This window comes from Canis lupus, chromosome 3 (assembly GCF_048164855.1).
Source record: "Canis lupus baileyi chromosome 3, mCanLup2.hap1, whole genome shotgun sequence".
Lineage (NCBI taxonomy): Eukaryota > Metazoa > Chordata > Mammalia > Carnivora > Canidae > Canis > Canis lupus.
The window spans coordinates 32,693,218-32,715,383 of record NC_132840.1 but is presented as its reverse complement, the minus strand read 5'-3'; the positions used below and the strand labels follow the sequence as shown (position 1 = coordinate 32,715,383).

General features: G+C 61.0%; 1 protein-coding gene across 9 annotated transcripts in view; it reads left to right on the top strand.

Moving 5' to 3' along the window:
- Positions 1-22,166, top strand: part of AGRN (agrin) — a 33,907-nt gene that overhangs the window by 3,477 nt on the left and 8,264 nt on the right. For 4 of the 9 annotated variants that reach the window (XM_072820205.1, XM_072820207.1, XM_072820208.1 and 1 more), the window contains exons 3-19: positions 11,321-11,368; positions 15,836-16,051; positions 16,128-16,352; positions 16,443-16,667; positions 16,839-17,045; positions 18,141-18,359; positions 18,435-18,629; positions 18,718-18,918; positions 19,002-19,150; positions 19,230-19,335; positions 20,150-20,266; positions 20,348-20,512; positions 20,696-20,839; positions 20,947-21,071; positions 21,148-21,253; positions 21,332-21,682; positions 21,763-21,900. In XM_072820205.1, the coding sequence (XP_072676306.1) occupies positions 11,321-11,368; positions 15,836-16,051; positions 16,128-16,352; positions 16,443-16,667; positions 16,839-17,045; positions 18,141-18,359; positions 18,435-18,629; positions 18,718-18,918; positions 19,002-19,150; positions 19,230-19,335; positions 20,150-20,266; positions 20,348-20,512; positions 20,696-20,839; positions 20,947-21,071; positions 21,148-21,253; positions 21,332-21,682; positions 21,763-21,900 (2,937 nt within the window). Of the gene's footprint in view, positions 1-10,406; positions 10,703-11,320; positions 11,369-15,835; positions 16,052-16,127; positions 16,353-16,442; positions 16,668-16,838; positions 17,046-18,140; positions 18,360-18,434; positions 18,630-18,717; positions 18,919-19,001; positions 19,151-19,229; positions 19,336-20,149; positions 20,267-20,347; positions 20,513-20,695; positions 20,840-20,946; positions 21,072-21,147; positions 21,254-21,331; positions 21,683-21,762; positions 21,901-22,166 lie in introns of those variants that run through there. The other 5 variants (XM_072820213.1, XM_072820211.1, XM_072820209.1 and 2 more) reach the window with 3 other exon arrangements.

The following is a 22,166-nucleotide window of genomic DNA, read 5'->3' as shown; positions in this document are numbered from 1 at the left end:
CCCTCATGGCTGCCTGGGAAGGGATGCATTGAAGGGGGCCGGGTGGGGGGTGGTGGTGGTGGTGGTGGTGGTGGAAAGAACATTTCCTCCTCAGGGCAGTGGGAAGGGTCTGTGGCTTCCTTTCTCTGGAAGACAACTCTGTCTCTCAGATTTGTTCTTTTGGCCATCAGGGAAGTCCCACCTTGTATCTAACCTACTGCTGTGATGCTGGCTTGGTTTTTATGGGATCCTGGACGGTGGTCATGTACCCTGTGCATGGGTAGGGGCATGGCCTGGAATGGGGAGCCCTGTGCATTCTGCCCAGCCTGTGGTCACCCGTCCCCGGGGCTGTCCCAGGGTCCTAGGCCATAGCATCACACAGGGAAGCCAGCAGGGCTGTGTGTCCCTGGTCTCTTCCTGGCAGTGACTCAGATGAGGGGTCCCAGCCTAGCCCTCACACCAACCCCAGACTTGAGACCCTGGCCCTGCTCTGGACACAAAGACGGGAGGGCGGCCTGGAGATGGGGCAGGCTGTGGGCTGGTGATGCCCAGTTTGGGGGATGTGTTGTGAGGGGGGGAGGTCTAAGGAGAAGCTGTGTAGAAGGAGCAGGGTACAGAAAGTCCCCTGTCCCTATGAGATAGAGTGAATTATCAACTCTGCAGCTGGGCGGGTCCAGTCTGAGGGTCTGTGACTCAGTAACTGTGGCCTTCTGTGGGGTCAGAGGGCATGTGGCGGGAGGGCCACCCTGGGCAGAACAGGTTTGGCATCTTGCCAGCACTGGCTATGCCAGGCTGAGCACTGGGAATAGCTGGAAAAGAGGGTACTGGGGGAGAGCCCCCCGCCCCTACCCCAGTCAGGACCAGGTGAGACCTGACTTGCTATGTGCCCTGTGCAGCCAGCATTCAGGTGCTAGGCTCGGACCTGGGCTCCAGCTGGAGGTGGAGCGGTGCTGGACAGCGTGCAGCAATGGTGTGAACTCCCAGGAGGGGCTGAGCCATTGGACGCTCTTGGCTCTTGGGGTGGGCCTGCTGGGGAGGATGGTCTTGGGGAGAGGGGATGCAGAGAGAGGCATGAGCTGTGACTGCAGCTGGGGCCTGGCAGCTGGAGGGGGTGGAAGGGAGCACGTTTGGGGAGGGTGGAACTGCAGACTGAGGCGCCTGGGATCCACTGTGAGGTGCCTGGAAGTTTTGAGCTGGGTGACATACATTTCTGCTTTGGTGCTAGGACAGGGTTGATACACCCCAAAGGCCCAGGGTGAGATGGGTGCTTCCCCCTTGAGACTCCCTGAGGCCTGAGGCACAAAATCCCCTGGAGCTGGGGCCAGGCTGGGGAAAGAATAACCCTGTGCCCACCTTCCCAAGTTGGGTGAGGGTGGGAGGATGGCCCTCCTCCTTTTCTGCAGGAGATACGGACCTTAAACCCCCCTCTCAGGACTGCACTCTAGGCTCTCTGGGAGCCAAGGCCTCACCCAAGTGAGGAGGACAGACAGACAAACAGGGCTTGAGCTAAGCTGACTCTGACCCCATTCTGTTTCCAGGGGCTTCATAGTTGTCTCAGCCCCACAGAGTCCAGAGGAAGCCTGGGCAGCCCCTAATACGTACAGGTCCCCTGAGACCACCAGGTCCCACCTCGTGTAGGAAATCCCTGTCCCTAACACACTTCTCTCCCTAGGCCTCCCCCCCATTGCCAAAGGCCCAGAGCAGCCAAGGTCGGGGGCACTCTCGGGTGCACCCTTTTTCTGCTCCCTGTGCCAGGGCCTACAGGGTAGGGTCTTCCTGGCTCTGTGGGGTCAGGTCCCTGCCCCAGCCTCCAGCCCCCAGGAAGGCTCCTCCTCCTCCTCCTCTGCCTGGGGAACCACATTCCTAGCATAACTGAGACAGGTATGTGTCCCTCCCTCTGCGCCACCTTTGGGTGAGGGAGGCCTGCTGCTCTGGGGCGGCCTCTGCCAGGAGACCCCCACCCCTGCTTTGTCAGGGAAGTAGCCTGGCCTCTTCTAGTGCCAGCTGCCCACGCACCAAGAGCCTGCCCAGGCTGGCAGCTGACCAGGTATTTCCTCTAGGTCTCGGCCACCTTGCCCTGGTCTGGACATTGCCCACACACTCCTACTACCCTCCCCACCCTCACTCATGAAGGCTGGTCCTAGGGCTTCTCCTGTAGCCCCCAGAAGGGACATGGGCCTGGCGGAAGGCCTGAGGCCCTTCCCTCCCTGCTAGGAGCCAGAAACAGAGAAAGGAAGTGTTGTCTGCCCTCAACTGGGGCCTGGCACAGGGACGGGGTCCTGGCACAGGGACAGGGTCAGAGTGGGTCTGGCCCTGGCCCAGCCCAGCCCTGCCCAACCCTGGAGGGGGTCCTGGCAGCAGCAACCCAAGGCCAAGCCTGGCAGGCCTGATCCTAGTGAGTACCCCCTCCCTTCCTCCCGGCCAGACCAGCTGTCTAGGACCTTCAGGAGGGCAGTGCTCCAGGTCAGTGTTCCAGGAGAGATCCTGGGCCCCTGACTTCCTTCAGGCCCTACAGGCCTTGGAGCTGGGTGTGGGTGGCAGACCCTCAGACAGGGACTGGCTCTCCACAGTGTGGGGGCAGGAGGATGCCCAGGGCATGTTTCTGGGCTCTTCCTTGTTGTCTGGCACATAGCTTCTCCTCCCCCCATTCCTGCCCTACTGCCCTACTCCCCCCACATTCCTCCCTGCTGAAGTGGGAGGTAGCTTCTCCCTGTTCCGTTTTCTGCCCTCTCCCAGACTATGGGTTCTCACCCCACCCCCTTGTAGACCCCACCCAGTGTCCTCCTGGGCCATTCCCCCAGGCGGGTCAGCCAGGAGGGCTGAGAGGAGGCAGGCCCAGACTCGAGGTTGCCCGCCCCCACCCCACCGTCTCTCCTTCCCTGGCAGCTGGGGGAGGGAGTTTGCCCAGGTGGGGCTCCCACCTGGGGAGTCCTTGCTTGGGAGTCAGGTGCTCCCAGGGCACCTGCTGGCTTTGGCTGTGAATTTGGTGTGCATTTGCTGGGACAACCCCGGGGGTGGGCTTTGCCAGCGAAAACCAAAGGGCTTGCTCTCATGTCACTTCCCTGGGGATGTCTTCCCTTTGGGCAGGACTAAGCTAGTAGAAACAGCTCTGGCTCTTTCCAGACACCACCCATCCCCTCCCTCCCCAGCCCCTGCAGATTGGAAATGGAAAAAGGGTTGTTTTGGAACAACCTCCCTCTGCCTGTGTCTTCACCAGCACCCCCACCCCCACCCCCGCCCGGAGCTGTGCTGGGCAGAACACATTCCCATGGGGCCAGCTCTGCCCTTGTGGCATCTCTACGGGTGCTGGCACCCCTGCACAGTTGAGGAAATGGGAGATGACCCGCTCTGCACTAGCTGCCGCCACCCTGCCAACCCTCACAGGCTGCCCCAGGGAAGCCAGTGGACGGGGGCTATGGGGGCATAGCCGCCTCCAGTGTGGCTGTGTTGCTTCCTTCCTGAAGGGTTAACCCGCCTCAACCCCATGAGAATCAAAGCCTACACCCGTCACCACAGGAGGGTGGGAAACAGCTGCAGAAACAGGCCTCCTTCCCACCCCACACCCCTTGCCTCTGTCTGTGGGATGCAGACCAGTTGTACCCTGTCCCTGCCCCCACCCCGAACAAGTTCTACCCTTGCCCAGAGACTTGGGGGTTGTGGGGAGAGAATAGACTCCCTTTTCTGCTCTGCCCCTGACCCCCTCCTCCCTGCCTGGCCCTCAAACTCCCCCTGCCACTGGGACAGGGGAATCAAGGCTCCCCACTCAAGCTACTGAGGCCTGGCTGGGGCTGGGCTGGGGGCTATAGGTGCAATCAGCAAAGTAGCCCACCCAGGACTGCACACCCTAGAGTCCCAGGAAGTGCCCACTGATCAGATAAAGGGGGCTGAGAAATGAGACAGCACCCCACTGACAGTTCTTAGATTACTGACATGGTTCAGGGAAGGAGGGTAATGTGCCCCCCATGGTTCTATGTGGGGCTTAGGAGGGGGTCATGTTCAAGCCTGAGGCTGTAGTCAGGATCTGGAGAGGGGTGACCCAGGCCTCTGGCAGAGTGTCCAGTGGGGAGAGGTCTCCCCTTAAAGGGGCCTCTCTCCCCCTAGAGCGGATCCTGAGAACTTCCTCTGAGGAAGACCCCCTGCCAGGGGCTGCTTACAGCTGGACCTCCTAGTCACCCCTCCCCCTGCCTGGATTGGAGGCTCAAGGGAGGGGGGGCTTTCTGTCCTCACCGGCAGCCAGCTGTTTCCAGCTGTGTGGCCAGCACATGTGTGTGTGTGCACATGTGCATGTGTGCCCATAACCTCCGATGAACTGATCTTGCACATGAGAATTCTGGTCAGAGCCCCCGCTGGTGGTCTGTAGTTCCTGCCACCCTTGCTTCCCTGGGCTTGGGCTGGAGCAGGTGCCCTGCAGTTGCTCTGCCAACAGGCTGCTTGCAGGCAACTTGTGCTTGTGTCTCGGGCCTCAAAATGGGGTCAGTTGTCCACATCCTTCCTGCTGCCCACCCTGGACCTGGCAGAGGGCTGGGCACCTCCTCCTGTAGGCTCTGCCTCTGGGAGTAACCACGGTGGGCTCTCCACACTGAGATGAAGGGGCTGTGGGGACAGGACAGGCTCCCTGTCCTGGCAGGTACCTGTAGGAGCCTGAGTCTGACATAGGGCAGTTAGGGAGCCAGGCTGGGCAAATCTGGAGAGGTGGGTCTGTGCTGGCCTGTGCCTCCCCTTGGTAGCATCTTCTCAGTCGCCCCACCCCTGCCTTGGGAGACGCAGGCAGCCTACTGTGGCTGCTGGAGGCACCTGGCCCTCTGTCCATAGATAGGAGGCTCCAGTGCACATCGAGAGAAATAAACATCTGGACCAGACTGTGGCCTGCTCCAACCTGCCGGAGAAGAGGGAATGTGTGCTCGGAGGCTCCTTCCTCATCCACACATCCTTCACAGCGCAGTACCAGATCCTCACTGGAAATGGGGTCACTGGCAAGACCTGCTGCCCCCTGCATGGAGCCCTGCTGGGGTTCTGGATGGGCTTCTCAGGGTGTGTGCTCTGTGTTGAGGGCTAAAGGCAAAGGAGGAAGGATGTTCTGGGCAGAAAAGACAGCACAAGGTTCCGTGGGCGCAAGGACAGCAGGTGTCCCTGTAGCTGGGGGGGGAGGGGAGGGAGAATGTGCTGGAAAACCAGAATCCATTGCTATAACCTGCTGGCTGAGAGAGCAAGCTGCTCCTTACCCACTGAGCCTCCATCTTGCCCCTGGGGACAGTTCTCCCTACAGACCCCATTGCTGCGTCTGTCCTTCTGTCCTCCTTGCTTCCCAGCGACTGTGTGTCTGCTACTCCTCTTCATCCTGACACCCACCTGGTCATCTCCTCCACCAATCACCTCCATTCAGGCCTGGGTGCCAGGCTGTGCATCCCCCGTTGCCTCTGAAGGATGCCCAGCTTGACACAGCCAGGCCCTCAGCAGGAACACAGGGTGTCCTGATCCACCGGATGCTGCCCACACCTGTGTGCCTCTCCTGCTCTCTCTTCCTCCTGGACAGGGGCAAGGCCTGATGGAGGATGAGGTGGATATGGGGCTGTCCTGGAGAAGAGGAAGGGAGGGTATGGGTCAGCCCTACTCCACCCCTGCTTTTTCTGTAGGCACCTACTCTCCAGCTTCTCTGTTCACATGGCGCCCCCTGGTGGCTCCAGCCCCGTGTCCTGGCAGGTGTCCAGGCCCCAAACTGAGCTCCCTCCCCGAGTCCCCCCAGGCTTGAGGATCTGCCCCCACCTCCTTATCTCCTACTCCTAATCTCTGTCACCTTCAGGCTTCACCACACTGGCATCGCCTGGTCCCGTGCAGGCCCCGGAGACTTCGTAGTTGTGTCTGGAAGTTCTTCCTACTGATCTGTGTCAACTCCTCCATCCTCCAGGTCTCTGTGTAGAGGCCTCAGTGTAACCCTCCTGAGGGCAGAGACTTTATCTGACTGCCTGCTCTGTGGAGGAGCTCAGACAGGCTAGTGAGACAGGGCTGGAGGGGCCCCAGGCTCCCATGAGCCAGCCATGTGTAAGGAAGGGGGACAGGTGTGGAGGCTAGTGGTCAGGCAGCTGGCACCCAAGCATCCAGCCTTGCTGAGCCCCCTCCTCAAAACTGTCATTTCATCCCACCACCCTGCAGTGGGGACAAACAGGCAGAAGTATGGGCCTTGCCAGGTGGCAGGTGGGTGAGCACACAGCCTGCAGAGTCAAACATGGGTACCTTCTGGCCTCACCTGGGGTGGGAACTGGAGACTGGGGCCTGACATGGCCTCCTTCCCAGTGGCTGGCCCCAGGCCAGCAGCGACATCCCGCTGTGAAATGCCCATTGTTTGCGGAGGCCCAGAAGGAGGGATTGACTGCCACTTGAGAGCGGACACCAGGAGACTGGGGACTGGGGGTGGGGGCGGCTCTGTCTGGTCCTCTTCCCCTCCCCCACCAGGGCGGCCAGGACCTGTGACTCTGGCCAGCAAGGTAGCCCATGCCTGACTGCTCCCTCCATGGCAGCTGCATTTTCTGTCCTCAGAAAAATGTGCGCACCTCAGGATCCCCAGGGAAGGGGGTGGACAGATAGGCTGGAGGTGGCTCTGGCCAGGAGAGGCCCCAACATTAGAAGTGTGTGTGGGCACTTGTGCCGTGACCACTCCAAGCAGAAGCTGATGCTACCCCATCTCCACCCCTATCCTTTCTTGAGAAGCTGGGCCCAGGTCCCTCAGGAGTGAGGAGGGGGTCATCTGCATAAGAAAGCGGCCAGCAGGTTGCCAGTGGGCTGGACATCCCATCTTCTCTAGATCCCATCCCTCACCTTCCTTCTCAGTTTCAAAGAAGTACCTGGAGGTACCCAACCAGAGCCTTCATGTGTGCACATGCGTGTATGTGGGAGCAAACACAATGTGTGTTGTGTGGGTGAGGGACAAGGTTTGTGCTGCATGAAGCTGAGAGTGTGTGTGAGATACCCCATGTATATTCATGCCAACGAGTGAGGAAGGAGTGTGTAACACCCAGTACCCCGTGGAGTGCTGACTTGGGTGTCTGCCTGCATGACACCTGGAACCCTGGATGTGCATGTGTACATCTGTGCAGTCACATGTTGCTGTGTGTGAGCCTGGAGACCAGAGGGGCTAATTTCTGGCTCAGAATATCCTCTATTCCTTCCTAGGGCATGCGCCTGCGTGGGCTGGTCAGGGCTGAATGATTTTGAGTCTGAAGATCCCAAAATAGCTCTGGTAGCCTGTGTTCCCCTCCCCCTGCTGGGTCTGGGGCCTCAATGGCCCTTTGTCTCTCTAAAGGCGTGGAGTGGAGCCCCTGTCAGGGGCTTAGACTCTGACTGGGGCCAGGAAGGACAGGCTGCCCAGTGGCTCCCCTTCCCCCAAGCCAGGCCCTAAGCCCCACCCCCATGTTGACCGGGTGGGCCAGTCTTTCCCCTCCAAGTGAGCATCTGAAGGTGAGCACATCTGCTCCCCCACCCCCACCCCAGGCTCACACTGATCCCTGGGCTAACCCTCCCATACCCTGGTTCCTGTATCTCCCTCCTGCAGAGCCTACCCGTGATGCTGTGGTGAGAGCAGACGGTCCATCTGTGCAGGCATGTGAGCATTGCCTGGGATTTGACCCTTGGCACTGTCCATGGGGCCCTCTCTCAGCCAAGGGATGAGGACCCTGGGGGACTGCAGGGACAAGTAAACGGGAAAATGTGTGAACTGCTGGGACTCACCACACTAAGCCTCTGGGCTCTGAGCCAAGCCCTGCCCTGAGAAGATAAAAAGTCAGACCCTGCCCTGGGTGCTCCCAGTCCAGGGTGGCACCCTGGGGAGCTGTTGGCACTATCAGTATGGTGTGGGCAGTGCCAAGGTCCAATGAGGTGAGGATGGGAGGCACCTTTGAGGAGGTAAGGACGACCAGGGGCCAGGGTCTCCAGGTGGTTTGGTGGCCTGCTGCTCTGGCTCCGTTGTGGTGTGAGGTGAGGGAACCGCTTTGTTTATTGGCTTTTCCTGCAAAGTTTCATTAGGGATCATTAGAACCCCAGGTTCCAGGCTCTAAGAAGTTTGATGACCTCTGCTGTGGGTGATGGGGGACCCTGACAAGATGGGCTAATCCTGTGTGGGATGTGGCACTGTGTCAAAGGAGATGGACCTCATGGGACTGGGCACCGGCTGGCTGAGAGGTGGCTGCTCTGGCTGAGAAAGTGGGGGTGGGGGGGAGAGGGCTGGGGGGGACTATGGACAAACCTACCTGATCAGGAGGGAGGGGGCTCTAGGGACATGTTTATGACATCGCTGAATATAGCATAGGGTAGAGGGACCTTAGGGAGTGTCCAGGTGGAGGTGTGGTAGGAGTTGAGGCACTAAAATGTCTGTTGGTCCCCTGGGGTGGTGTCAGTGTGGATGAGTGGAGAATTGGCACCGGGAAGGGCCTGTTCCAGGGCAGAGGAGCCCCACAGATCTGAGGGAGCACCTGTAGGAAGGGGGTGTGTTCAATCTTCTTTCCCAGGGTGGACTGAGATGAGACCTAAAGTGACCAGGGGTGGCACTGGTGGCTGTGGCAATAGCCATTTGGCTGAAAGGGAAACCTGCTGACCACACATGCAGATACTCCTCTGGAGGACTGAGTGCGGTGTGTGTAACTCTGAGTGAGTGGACAGGTATTTGTCTGCAGAGTGTGGGACTCTGTGTAGATGGGTATGACTGGGCATGTATGGGGGGGCCGTGGTGCAATTCACGTCTTTTCAGCTGGAGCGGGGAGTTGGTCAGCAGCTGTTGGAAAGAACTGACCAGAAGGGATTCTGGAATGGGGCTGGGTGGGCCCTGATCCCAAGGAGAAGAGGGACGCTCTGTTTTGGAGGCCAGGCTTCCTCTTCCTCTCTCCCCAGAAAGGGCTGGCGGACTCTAAGAGGGACAGGCAGAGGTCACTGCAGGTCCTCGAAGGCCTGTGACCAGGTCCAGGCTGGAAGCGGCCAGCCGCGGTGGGTGTGGTGCGGGGGGCGCTCAGGGATCCCTCGCAAAGGCTGGTGGCGGGATGGGGGTGCAGGGGGGCGGAGGGTGAGTCAGAGATGGCCGCCTACGGGACTCCGGCTGCGGAGGGTGGGACGTGACTGGTGCGGATTATGGGGCCGGTGCTGCACTCCTGCGCTGACCCCCCCACCCCCACCCCCACCCCCACCCCGCCTCTCCCCCTCCCAGGGCAGGGGCTTGGAGGGCGGATGTGGAGAGGCCTGGCTCCGGTACTGCCCCGCGCCCCGGTCCGGCGGTGACGTCACGGCCCCGATGCTCCCTGTGGCCTCTGGGGGGCGCTCCAGGCCCGCGGGACGGTGCCGGGAGGACCGCGACTATTTACATAATGCTCCTCTCCAAGGAACTCATTTGCATGTTCCTCTGTCCGAGGGGAGGTGGGGAGTGCCCGGGTGGTTTGAGGTGTGACCATCACTTCGGCGGGGCGGTGGGGGTGGGCCTGTCCTTCCACCTCCGCCCTCGGGTCGGACCCCTCCGGCCCTCCACCTGCGCGTGCACCTGGGACCCTTACCCCTTGCACACTGCCAGGGCGGGGCCGCAGAAGCACGGACGGTGACACGCGCGCACAGGCACCCCCGCACACTGCAGCCCCGAACGGAGTTCCGCGTGCAGGGCCGAGCCCCCTCCCGCCGCGGGGAGTCGGAGTGACCCCGCGGACCTCCTGGGGTGGGCGCGGTAGGGGAGCCGCCCAGCCCCTGACCCCGCCCCGCACCTTCTCCCCGCCCCCACCCCGCCCCAGCACCTGCCTCCTCTGCCTCCCAGCCCCGCGCCCACCTCGCCCCCACCCTCACTCCCATCCATCCCCCTGCCCCTCCGGTGCCTTTTGTGCGGCTGCCCTCCCGTCCTCTTCCGCCCGGTCCTTGGCTGGCGACGCGAGCCGACTCCCCGCGGACACCGGGGTCCCCGGAGGCGGCTTCCTTTGTCTCCGCTCCCCGCCCTCCCTCGCGGCGCCCCTCGCCCCTCACTCACCGCCTCAGCCCGGGCGAGGCCGACGCGAGCGGGCGCTGCTCGCCCAGAGGCGGGACCGAGGCGCGGCCCTCCGAGGACCGAGGACCGGCCCTTTATTCTCTCCGTCCGACGCGCGCGCTCCTCCCGCCTCCGCCGGGGACGGGACCGGACCGGACGGACCGAGACCCTGCGCGCCCGCGGACCCCGCCGCGCCTGCCCTCGCCGCCCGCGCTCCTCGGCCTGGCCCTCGCCGGGGCGGCTCCGGGGCTCCCGCGGGCTGGGGAAGACCGGGCGCGGCCGGAGCCCTGCGGAGAGCTACCGGCGCCGACGCTACCGCTACCGGGTGGTGGACACCAGGGGGGGCCGCGGGCTGGCCCTCAGCGTCGCCTCCGCTTCCTTCTGGGAATTCTGCACACCTCCCGTTATGAGCCTCAAGGGCGCTGGCGGGGCCCTGCTGCTCCCCGGGCGGTGACTGGCACTGAACTTTGAGGACATAGCTGCTGTCAGCTGTCCCAGGGGTCCCAGGATGGGGGGAGTTGCCCCGAGGAGGCCCAAGGGCACCCCTTGAGGAGCCCCCATCCCCTGAGAGTGGGGCTGAGGAACCCAGGGCCATGCCTCCGCCACCTCTGGAGCGGGACCCCCGGCAGCAGCGTGGGGTCTCCCTGCTGGTGCGGTATTTTATGATTCCCTGCAACGTCTGCCTGATTCTGCTGGCCACGTCCACGCTGGGCTTCGCGGTGCTGCTTTTCCTCAACAACTGTACGTGGTTGTGGGCCAGGCCCGTGTGACCCTCCTTCTGCTGGCTGAGCTCCCCTACCTCAGCCACCACGGACTAGGGGACAGGCAGGTCCCCCAGAGGCTACCAACTGAGATGCTGCTCAGATGGGCCACCTGCATCTTCCAGGGACAGGATGGGCTGCTCTCTGGATCCCTGGGCCCCTCGGAGCTTGTCCTTGGTCCCATGGAGGACCTGATCTTCATCCTGAGCTGCAGAGACAACGTGTTCTGGGAGCTGGGGAGGAAGGGAGCAGCTGACCACACTGGAAGGGGGAGCTTCGGCAGGGCCTGGGGCTGGGCTCATCTTGGGAATAGGTGGCTGCCTACACCCCGGCTGTTAGGGCCCCGCCTGACAGGTGTTAGGCCATGACCACACAGCTGGAGGGGCAGAGAAGAGGAAGGGCCTGTCCTCTGGCTACTCACAGGCTTTGGCCGGTCCTTGGGGCTCAGCATGGGGCCAGGGAAGGGTTGGGGATGGGCAACTGGTATAGAGGGCAAGGGCAGGAGGGCAGGGGTGGCCCCTTCAGACTGGGCAAAGGGATAGGCTATGGAAAGGTCTGCTCAGAGAGGCCTAACTCAGATATTTGGGTTTTCTTCCAGACAAACCTGGGACCCACTTCACACCAGCGCCCCCAACGCCTCCAGATGGTAAGTGGAGTGGGGGGCCTCAGTTGGTGACAGGCTGTACTTGGGAGACTGTGCTCGGAGGGGCAGTGGCACTCTTAGGGATCAGGAGCCATTCTTGGGGTGTGCACACCAGACATATTAGGTGTATCTGGAGCAGAGAGGATGCTGGATGTGGGAGCCTGGGTCCTTCCTGGGATGTCTACATCGGGAGACAAGCAGAGCACAGGTGGGGTCCTTGGGCCTGGGCTTGGGCCTGTGTTGGCCATGAGCCATTGCACACAAGCTCCAACTTCTCTGGGCCTTGCCCTTCTTGGCCCAAAAATTGGGAATAAGTCCTGGGGCCTACAAGTTGTAAGATGGGTCAGACAATATGTGTGGGGGGCGGGGAGTCGTGAAGGACCATTGATTGGGGACAGATTGCAGAGCCTGTCCCTGGTACTGAACAGCTTAGGGCTGGCCTTCTGACCCGCTCTGTGGGCTGGGACGTGGCCTCCCTGAGACGCCTGCTGGTCTGTGAGCCGCTGTAATTCAGCTAATGTGAGAGGGGGAGGGGATGAAGCAGTTAGTGTCACAGGAAAAGGTGGCTTGGGGCTCTGTCCTTGGGTGGGGACACTGAAAGTTTCCAAGTTTGTGCTCAGCACCTAAGCTCCCTGCTGGGCAGGTACCTGCCGGAGTTCAGAACCCCACATAGAAAGCTATCCATATATGGGATAAAAGGATACTCCGTTGTAGTGGGCTGGGGGCTGGAGACCCGACTGAGTTTCCCACAGGCTGTGGGCAAGAGGCCTGGGGCTCTGTCTGGATTTAAAGACTGGGTTTGGGTGGGAGGCACCTTCCCCTTTCCCAGTGTACTTAGCCTCCTCTCCTGAACCCTAAAAGCCTGGTGCATCTCCTTTGCTTTATGTGTGTCTTGACCTTCCCTGCTGCTGCCCATGTGGGCCCTCGCACCCACATCCTGACCCTACTGCACACTTGGGGACAGCTCCATGCCATGGCCATTGTCATCCCTCTTAGGCATACACACTGTGTATTTGTGGCCATGGGCAGGCCATTCCATCCCCTAATTCACCCGAGAGCAGGAGGGGAGTTTAAATATACCCACTTCAACCGGTGGCTATAAAAAACCACTGCCGCCTCCGGCATGGCACACTGTGAGGGGGCCCTTGGGCATGCAGAGAGCAAGCCTGCACTGGGGAGTTGAGTGGTCAGGGAAAGCCTCCTGTAGTAGTCATTGCTGGGCAAGTGTGGCTCATGGCCATAGGGGTGCTCTACATACATTTACGAGGGGCAGCTTACGTAATGGTTAAGGGCTAATAGAGGTGTGGTATGAGTGGTGCCTCACACATGAAGGGCATGGCTCTTATGTGCTTGCTTGCATGTGTGTGCATGTATGTGTACTTGTGCATGTTTTATGTCCAGTCAAGAGACTCACCTTGAGCCTCTATGACTCCCTAGTTCCGGAGGGAGCGGAGAACAGACATGTAGACAGGCAGCTGTGAAGTGGGCATCAAAACTATGCATGGGAGCAGCCCTCCCCAGACCTAACAGCCTGAGCGTGGGTCTGGGGAAGGAACCCATTTCACCCTGGACAGGGAATGAGTGCCATGAATTCCAAGCTTCTGCTTTGCCCACATCACATCACCAAATGCTGCAGCTGCCCTGGGAGCCATGAGACCTACCCCTGCTCTACAGCCCAGACCCTGCTCCTTGGGAACTGCCACTCTGAGAGGGCTGCAGGCTCCACAAAGTGGTGGGAGGTGGAAGGGCTGGGACCTAGACCCACCTGTCTGACTTGGGAGTCAGTGTGGGGGCCTCAGCTTGATGGCCCCAGAGGCACCCTGGCCTCTCTTCTGCCCTCAGCCACCTTCAGGCCAACAGCTAGTCCCAAAGAACCTGTCCTCAAGATGTCTCTCTGATCTCCTGCCCCTAGCCCCTCCCCTTCCAGTCCACCTTCTATATACCTGACCCAGTGCTCCAGGCTTGCTTATCACAGGTTAGCTGTCATTGTCATCATCACCATCCTCCCCTAGTTACTGTCTTGGGTTGTGGAGGAAGGGTGCAGGTCTTGGTGGGCAAGGAACATGGTAGTCATCCAAGAGTAGATGTCTTTGTCTGAGGGGTTGGGGCTTTGGGAGGGTCTGGCTGGACCAAGGTGAGCAGAGGGAGGGCACAGACACTGACTCCAGGGCACAGACACTCCACAGCCAGGCCGGGAGCCTGGAGTGTACTGACAGGAGGACCAAGTCTTTGGCCATGGGTCAGGACTCTGGGAGAGACCTTGGTTAGGAGGTCTGGTGGATGCCAAACAGTAGTCAGATGGATTTCGGCAAGTGCCTATGGATTTGGTCTGGGGGGTCCCAGGAGCCTTGAGCAAAAAAGGTGAGAAAAAAGTGCTAAGGGAAGAGTAGAGGGAGACAGGGTGTGAAGAGTCTCATGGGGGGACAGGCTTTGAGTTTGGTTTGAGTCAGGACAGAGGGGAAGCCAATGTAATGACAGTAACAACAATTGTCATTACTATGGCAGCTGACCCTCCACTAGAGCTGCATACAGAGCACCCTGCAAGCCTCTGCAGATGTCAGCCCCTTTAGCCCCACAGTAACCTTGGGAAGTAGGCCCCACTGTGCCCACTCACATAAGGAGGTCCTGAAGCATGGCAGGGTGATAACTTGCCCACAGTCACCAGGCAGATGAATGCAGAGTTGGCAGTAGCCTGGCTTGGATCTCCAGGTGAAGTGGGAGGAGGAAGACAGAAGTATCGGTGGGAGGGGAGCACGGGTGGTCACAGGGACTTCAGGCTGGGGTGTGCACATGGGCCCCACCCTGGCCTCAGGCCCCTGTTCACTCAACCTGTGGGGGGGCAGGGGTAGGGCTGCCAATCAGATGTGAAGGAGCCTGATGGGGGCTGTTGCTGTGGCAACAGCTAGCTCCAGCTCCCTTTGGGGCCCTGCCCTCCCCAGAACGGTGGTGCTTTCTCTCTCCTGCCCTGCTTCCTGAGCCTGCTGGAAGACGATGGAGGGAGCCACCCGCTGTCTCCACCATAACTTATTAATGATAATTAGACCCAGTTAAACATTTATTAGAGTAGACAGCTGCACCCTATAAACCTGTGCCTGTGGGTGTGTGTAAGTCCCAGTGGAGGTCCTACGGAGTCAGTTGGCCTTATTCAGGAGGGGCTCTCCCTGACAGCTCTGGGTTAAAGTGTCCCAGAGCCTTCTGCATTCCTCCAACTGGAGGAGCTGTGGTCTCTCATCGGTGGGTGTCAGGAGCGGCCCCTTCGTTGGGATGTGCTGGGCGCATAGCAGTTTTTAACTACAGAGTTAGGAATTAAAATGTTTGGGCAGCCCAGGTGACTCAGCGGTTTAGCGCCGCTTTCAGCCCAGGGTGTGATCCTGGAGACCCAGGATCGAGTCCCACGTCGGGCTCCCTGCATGGAGCCTGCTTCTCCCTCTGCCTCTCTCTCTCTCTCTCTCTGTGTCTCTATGAATAAATAAAATCTTTAAAAAAAAATAGGAATTAAATGTTTAAAGAGGAAGATTACAGGTCTGCAGAGACCCAGTGCTCAGCCTCCCAGAGGAGGTGGCTGCTGCGTTTGAGGTGGGACAGCAGGCCTGGGGAAGAGGTGTGCAGAGGTGGGGGCTCCAGGAGAGATGCCCCATCAGCTCTCACCCGGGGAGACCTGGGAGGGCAGGAGAGCCAGGAACCTTCAAGAAAACCACAGCTGAGAGACCTGAGGGAGGCACAGAAGGTCGGGTAGAGAAGGGGAGGCCAAGGAAAGCCCACGAGGCAGGGCCCCCAGGGAAAAGATGTGGGAAGAAAAGGAGAACATAGGGGGAAGCCTGGGGTCAGAGTGCTAGGTTCCCGACCAGAGCCAGAGATGGAGCAGGTGAGCTGACCCCAGAGACTTCCCACCCATCTGCTCTACAAGTGTGTGAGCTCAGGCCAGAGGTATTGGGTGCTGAGCTGGTGTTGGGCCCTGGAGCAGCTCCCAGGAGGGACCAGGCCTCTGAGGGGTCAGGGGTCAGGTGAGGGGCTCTGGTTCTGATGTGAGGAGGGGTCTAAGCAAAACTGGGACAGGTTCCCCGTGGTAGAGTTGGCCTGAGGATTTGTTTCTTGCTTTGTGTGGGGCTCCACTGAGGTGCTGGTGCGAGATCAGGGAGATGCCCCCTCCACAGCTGTGGAGGGGAAGAGGGCTGAGAATTGCTACCATGAGGAAATGCCCTGGGGCTGGTGGGCTTGAGGGGGGGAGGGGCCAGGCCCCATCACATGTGCAAGGGTATGTATACGTGGCCTCAATGGGCACACGTGTTCCCATGAGTGCCAGCACAAACGTGTGGATGGGTGGCTGTGTCCCCAGGGGGTTGAACATATTGAATGCATGTTGGTCTGTGCAGGTGTGTGGATGCAGGAAATGTGCACGGACCTTGGGGCCTGGGTGGCAGCAGGTGCTGGGCCCTGACCTTCCCTTCCTTCCCCTGTGCCACTCCCCAGCATGCCGAGGAATGCTGTGTGGCTTCGGTGCTGTGTGTGAGCCCAGTGCAGGGGGTTCAGGCCGAGCCTCCTGCGTGTGCAAGAAGAGTGCCTGTCCCGCCGTGGTGGCGCCCGTGTGTGGCTCTGACGCCTCCACCTACAGCAATGAGTGTGAGCTGCAGCGGGCGCAGTGCAGCCAGCAGCGCCGCATCCGCCTACTCAGTCGCGGACCCTGTGGTGAGTGCAGGTATGAGGGGGGCATTCCAGAGCGTGCAGTGGATGGCTCCGTGACCCTGTCCCGCCCCACCCACAGGTTCCCGGGACCCCTGCTCCAATGTGACATGCAGCTTCGGCAGCACCTGTGTGCGCTCAGCAGATGGGCAGACAGCCACATGCCTGTGCCCTGCCACCTGCCGGGGGCCCCCGGAGGGCCCCGTGTGTGGGAGCGACGGTGCTGACTACCCCAGTGAGTGCCAGCTCCTGCGCCTCGCGTGCACTCGCCAGGAGAACATCGTCAAGAAGTTTGACGGCCCTTGTGGTGAGCCCTGCCCCGTGCCCTGCCATGTTTCTTCTACATGTGCATGTCTGCATGGCACAGCACCCTGACTTCTGCCCTCCCACATCCTAGACCCCTGCCAGGGCACCCACCATGACCTGAGCCGTGTCTGCCGCGTTCACCCACGCACGCGGCATCCTGAGATGCTCCTCCGGCCAGAGAGTTGCCCTTCTCAGCCAGCACCTGTGTGCGGGGATGATGGAGTCACCTATGACAACGACTGCATAATGGGCCGCACAGGAGCCACCCGTGGCCTTGTCCTCCAGAAAGTGCGCTCTGGCCAGTGCCAGCCTCAAGGTGGGTGGTTCCTGGTGGTGTGACCTAGGGCCCTGCCTGTCCCACAGTCACTGGCAGTCCTCACTGGTACCCACTCATCCTCCCCTCTTTGCCCATGGGTCCCCTCTATGTGCCTCATGGGGGCTGACAGGGTGCTCTGAGCTGAGTGATCTCCTTGCTTCACCCTCCCAGACCAGTGTCCAGATGTGTGCAGGTTCAATGCTGTGTGTCTGTCCCGCCGAGGCCGCCCCCGCTGCTCCTGTGACCGTGTCATCTGTGATGGGGCTTATAGACCCGTGTGTGCTCACGACGGGCACACGTATGATAATGACTGCTGGCGTCAGCAAGCTGAGTGTCGGCAGCAGCGCACCATTCCCGCCAAGCACCAGGGCCCGTGTGGTGAGCACCGGCGGGTGGGGCCCGTGCTGAGAACGGGCTGGTCCTGAGTCGGTCCTGAGTCAGTCCTGCTGCCTGTCATCACACACCATCTCCATCCTGAGTCATGCCTCTCCTGGGGTCCTGGGTGAGGGCCAGTTGTGGGGGAGGCCTGGCAGGGCTGTCGTACATCAGTAGGCTCTAGGGAAGTGGATTCTGTGTGGAGGGTGTCTGGAGCCCCCAGGGGCAGTGGGCAGAGGCAGGGGTCACTGTGCAGGCTCCCTCGTACCCGTGCAAGGCTGTCTTGCCCCAGAAGCCTCCAGTCCCGGGGCCCCACACTGGGGGCACCACTGTCCCCCCAAAGGCCAAGTGTCAGTCAGCCCTTAGCACAGGGAGTGGAGGGGTGGGGGGGTGGGGGGCAGAGAGCGGAGCCGGCGTCTAATGTGTGGGCTGGGCTGCCGCGGCTCTGCCAACACCCCACTCTGTGTCCGTCCGTTGGTCTGTCCGTCTCTCTTCCATCTCTCCGCGCTCTCTGCGTCTGTCCTTCCTTCCCTCTCTGCTCCGCCTCTTGTGTCTTCCAGCCTGACCTGCTGGCAGGATGAGGTACCGCGCCTGCCGCCAGGAGCCCACAGCCCGAGGTCTGCCCCGGCTCATTTGGGGGGGGGGGTGGCTCGCTGCTGCCTGGCCTTGTGGTCCTCAGAGCAAGTGGACAGACACCTCCTCCTCCTTGTGGCCCTGGGGTGACTGTGGGCTACAGGCCCCGCCCCCCCACACTAGGGTGTCCCAGGGCTGCTGGTGGTCAGCGGTCAGCAGCCTGGGTGGCTGCACAGCCTGGCCCTTCCTCAAGCTGCTTTGGGCAGTCAGGAAGGTCCTATGTCTTGGGGGCAGCCCCTCCCGCACTCAGGCAGGGGCTGAGGCTGTTTGGGTCTGTGTCCCTGTCTGCGTCTGTCCTGTGTCTGCCCCTTTCTCTGCTGTGTCCTGAGCATTCGGCTCCTCTCCCCGTCCACTTTCCGTCCGCTGTCCCCACCCTGGGAGAGGGTCTGCTGCGTGGAGCTGGGGGCTTTGTGCATGAGCCTGGGGGGATGGGAGGAGCTCACTGAGGGCCTGTATTCTCCCCAGACCAGCCCCTGTCCCCGTGCCTTGGGGTGCGGTGTCCTTTTGGGGCAACATGTGCCGTGAAGAATGGGGAGGCTGAGTGCGTGTGCCAGCAGGTGTGTTCGGGCATCTATGATCCTGTGTGTGGCAGTGATGGTGTCACATATGGCAGCACATGTGAACTGGAAGCCACGGCCTGCGCCCTTGGACGGGAGATCCGGGTGGCTCGCAGAGGACCCTGTGGTCAGTAGTGGGCAAATGAGTCTTGCTAGGGGGTTGTGAGTCCTGGTTGTCATGGTGACAGAGCCTCTTCCTCAGACCGCTGTGGGCAGTGCCGCTTTGGAGCTCTGTGTGAGGCTGAGACTGGGCGCTGTGTGTGCCCCTCCGAGTGCGTGGCCTCGGCTCAACCTGTGTGCGGTTCTGATGGGCACACGTATGCCAGCGAGTGTGAGCTGCACGTCCACGCCTGCACACACCAGATCAGCCTGCATGTGGTCTCAGCTGGACACTGCCGTAAGTGGGGTCATGGGTGTGGGCAGGCCGTGGTCCTGTCTCCCTCAGCTGGGGTCCACTGACCCCTACCTGGCCCTGCCCTTTGCAGAGACCTGCGGAGACACAGTGTGTGCTTTCGGGGCAGTGTGCTTGGCTGGGCAATGTGTGTGTCCCCGATGTGAGCGACCCCCACCCGGGCCCGTGTGTGGCAGCGATGGTGTCACCTACGACAGTGCCTGTCATCTCCGAGAAGCTGCCTGCCAGCAACAGACACAGATTGAGGAGGCCCGGGCGGGGCCCTGTGAGCAGGGTAGGTTTGGGGATGCCAGGCAGGGGCTGCTGTGTATCAGCCTCCAGCACGACCCTGTGGGTGACCCAGCCCCCTCCCCACAGCTGAGTGTGGCTCTGGAGGCTCTGGCTCCGGAGAGGATGGCGAGTGTGAGCAGGAGCTGTGCCAGCAGCATGGCGGTGTCTGGGATGAGGACTCGGAAGATGGGCCTTGCGTCTGTGACTTCAGCTGCCATAGCGTCCTGAGGAGCCCGGTGAGGCCCCCACCTCCCCTGGCCCTGGGCAGGCAGCGAGGAATGGCTGTGGCCACCCACCCTGACACCACCCCTCCAGGTCTGTGGCTCAGATGGGCTCACCTATGGCACCGAGTGTGAGCTAAAGAAGGCCAGGTGTGAATCGCGGCGAGAACTGTACGTCACAGCACAGGGAGCCTGCCGTGGTGAGTGGGCCCTTGAGGCCCATGTGGGTGTGTGCACGAGGGCCCATGCACACCTGTGCAATCGCCTGTGTGTTCAAAGCCGTGTGTACATGTAGGAGTGAGGCACACACGTGTGCATATCTTCATGGGTGTTGTGTGTGTGCTGGGGTGGTTCTAAGAGTGCAATGCTGGTGAGTATTCATGTTTGTGCAACTGCAGCATTTGGGCATGGGTGCCTTGTGGTTAGCAGGGTGCACTAAGCACCTGAGTTCTGTGGGCCAGACTGGGCTCCGGGTGGGGAGGTGGTGGACTGGTGACGCCCCCCACTTCGGGACACTTTCTGTCTCCTGGGGGGAGGCTGATGGTGACCCAGTAAATATTACATTTACCATCCTTACCTGTGTGCACAAGTGCTTGTGAGCGTGTGCAGACGTATGTGTGCACACATGTGTGTCTGTGTGGGTGTGTTTGATGCATGGAGTTTGGGAGGAACATGGGTAAATGTGCACACACACGTTTTTGTACACGTATGTACCAGTTGGTAAAAACACCGTAACCTAAGCATGTTTGGTTCTGGTTGTATGTGTGTGTATGTGGCTGTATGGCCATGATCTTGGGGCGCTGTGCATGTTCTCGGTCCTGTGTGTACAGGTGTGTTTTTATAACTAGTGTGGGTCCTCTCCTATGACCTGAGCTCCAGGTACCCAGGTCCTGCTGGGATTTGGCATCAGGAGGGCTGAGTGGTGACAACCAGGGGAGGTTGAGGTGGAGTGGCCAGGCCCAAGGTAGACATCTGGCAATGCATGACATCTGAACTCTCTGCCACTCCCTGCAGGCCCCACCTTGGCCCCATTGCTACCTGCAGTTCCCCCACACTGCACCCAGACCCCCTATGGCTGCTGCCAGGACAACGTCACTGCTGCCAGGGGTGTGGGCCTGGCTGGCTGCCCCAGTGAGTACTCAAGCCCAGCCCTAGCCCACAGCCAAGTGGACGTGTGTAGCTGCAGTGACCTTATCCTGCCCTGGCTTGCAGGCTCCTGCCAATGCAACCCACATGGCTCCTACAGTGGCACCTGTGACCCAACTACGGGTCAGTGCTCTTGCCGCCCAGGCGTCGGGGGCCTCAAGTGTGACCGCTGTGAGCCTGGCTTCTGGAACTTCCGTGGCATTGTCACTGATGGCCGGAGCGGCTGCACCCGTGAGTGACAGGGGCAATGGTCAGTCCCCCGCCGAACATTCCCCCCTGTCCATCTTGTCCCTGTGCTCCTTGTCTCACCTGCTCAGACCCTAGCCTGACCCACACCAGGCAGGAACTGGGCCAGGCTCTGGAGCCAATGGGGAAACGAGGCGCAGACCTCAGGTTCCTCCCCCTGCCTCCCAGCCTGCAGCTGTGACCCCCGGGGCGCTGTGCGGGATGACTGCGAGCAGATGACCGGGCTGTGTTCATGTAAGCCTGGGGTGGCTGGACCTAAGTGCGGGCAGTGTCCAGATGGCCACGCTCTGGGCCCTGGCGGCTGTGAAACAGGTGAGAGCCAAGCCAGGCACTGCCCTTGGCTCTCCATGCTCGAGGTGGGGCCATCATAGGGGTCAGGCCTCCTCAGCTGGCAGCAGGGTCTCCCATGTCTGCTTCAGACTCCTTGGCGCCTGAGACGTGTGCTGAGATGCACTGTGAGTTTGGGGCGTCCTGCGTGGAGGAGGCTGGCTCTGCACGCTGTGTGTGCCCAACATCTACCTGTCCAGGGGCCAGTGCTACCAAGGTGAGGGCTGGGGCATGTGGGGGGCTGTGGGTGTGGGGAGAGGGCCTCTCCCCAGCATCCTTGCCCTGTGCCCCAGGTCTGTGGGTCAGATGGAGTCACCTACGGCAATGAGTGCCAGCTGAGGACCATCGCCTGCCGCCAGGGCTTGGACATCTCCATCCAGAGCCTTGGCCCGTGCCAGGGTGAGGCCTAACCCACTGCCTCAGAACTGACCAAGAAGGGCTGACTGGGCTGACTACCTGACCCGGCCCTCCACTCAGACTCTGTTCTCCTTGCAGAGACTGTTGCTCCTGGGGCCCGCCCAACATCTGTACCCAGGGCCACCTCAGGGCTCAGCACGAGCAAGGCGCTGCCACCCGCCCCCAGCACCCTCCCCCTGGCTCCCAGCAGCACCCCTCATAGCCGGCCCACGCCTCGACCCTCACCAGGATCTCGGACCACTGCCAGCATTCCCAGGACTGTCACGAGGCCTGTGCTGACCATGCCCCCCACAGCCCCCGCCACGGCAGCCAACCTCGCCACATCTGCTTTTGGCGAGTCTGGCAGTGCTGACGGGAGCGGCGATGAGGGGCTGAGTGGTGACCTGGAGGCCAGTGGGACTGGCTCAGGGGGTGAGCATGGTCTCAGGGACATGGGGGACAGGGCCTGGGAGGGCTCTCCCTCTGGCCAGGCTTAGACTATACCTCCCCAGGACTCGAGCCCCCTGAAGGTGGCAGTGCTGTGACCCCTGAGCCACCCATGGAGAGGGCTTCTTGCTACAACTCGCCTTTGGGCTGCTGCTCGGATGGCAAGACGCCCTCGCTGGACGCAGAGGGTTCCAACTGTCCTGGTGAGTGGGTAGCCGGGGACTGGGGTGGAGCGTGAACAGTGGCCTGGACACGGCCAGAAATGCAGTCTCTCTTCCCAGGCAGGAGGCCTGCCCAGAAGGTGGGCGCTCAGGGTTTATGGTCTTCTGATTTTAGCATACATGTGTACATGGCCTTGGGGATTCAGCATAGGCATGCACATGTGTGGTCTCGGCCCCCACAAATGTGTGGGTACCTGGGACCCTGTGGCTAACTTGTCTCTCCTGTTGCAAGCCCGCCTGGAGCACTG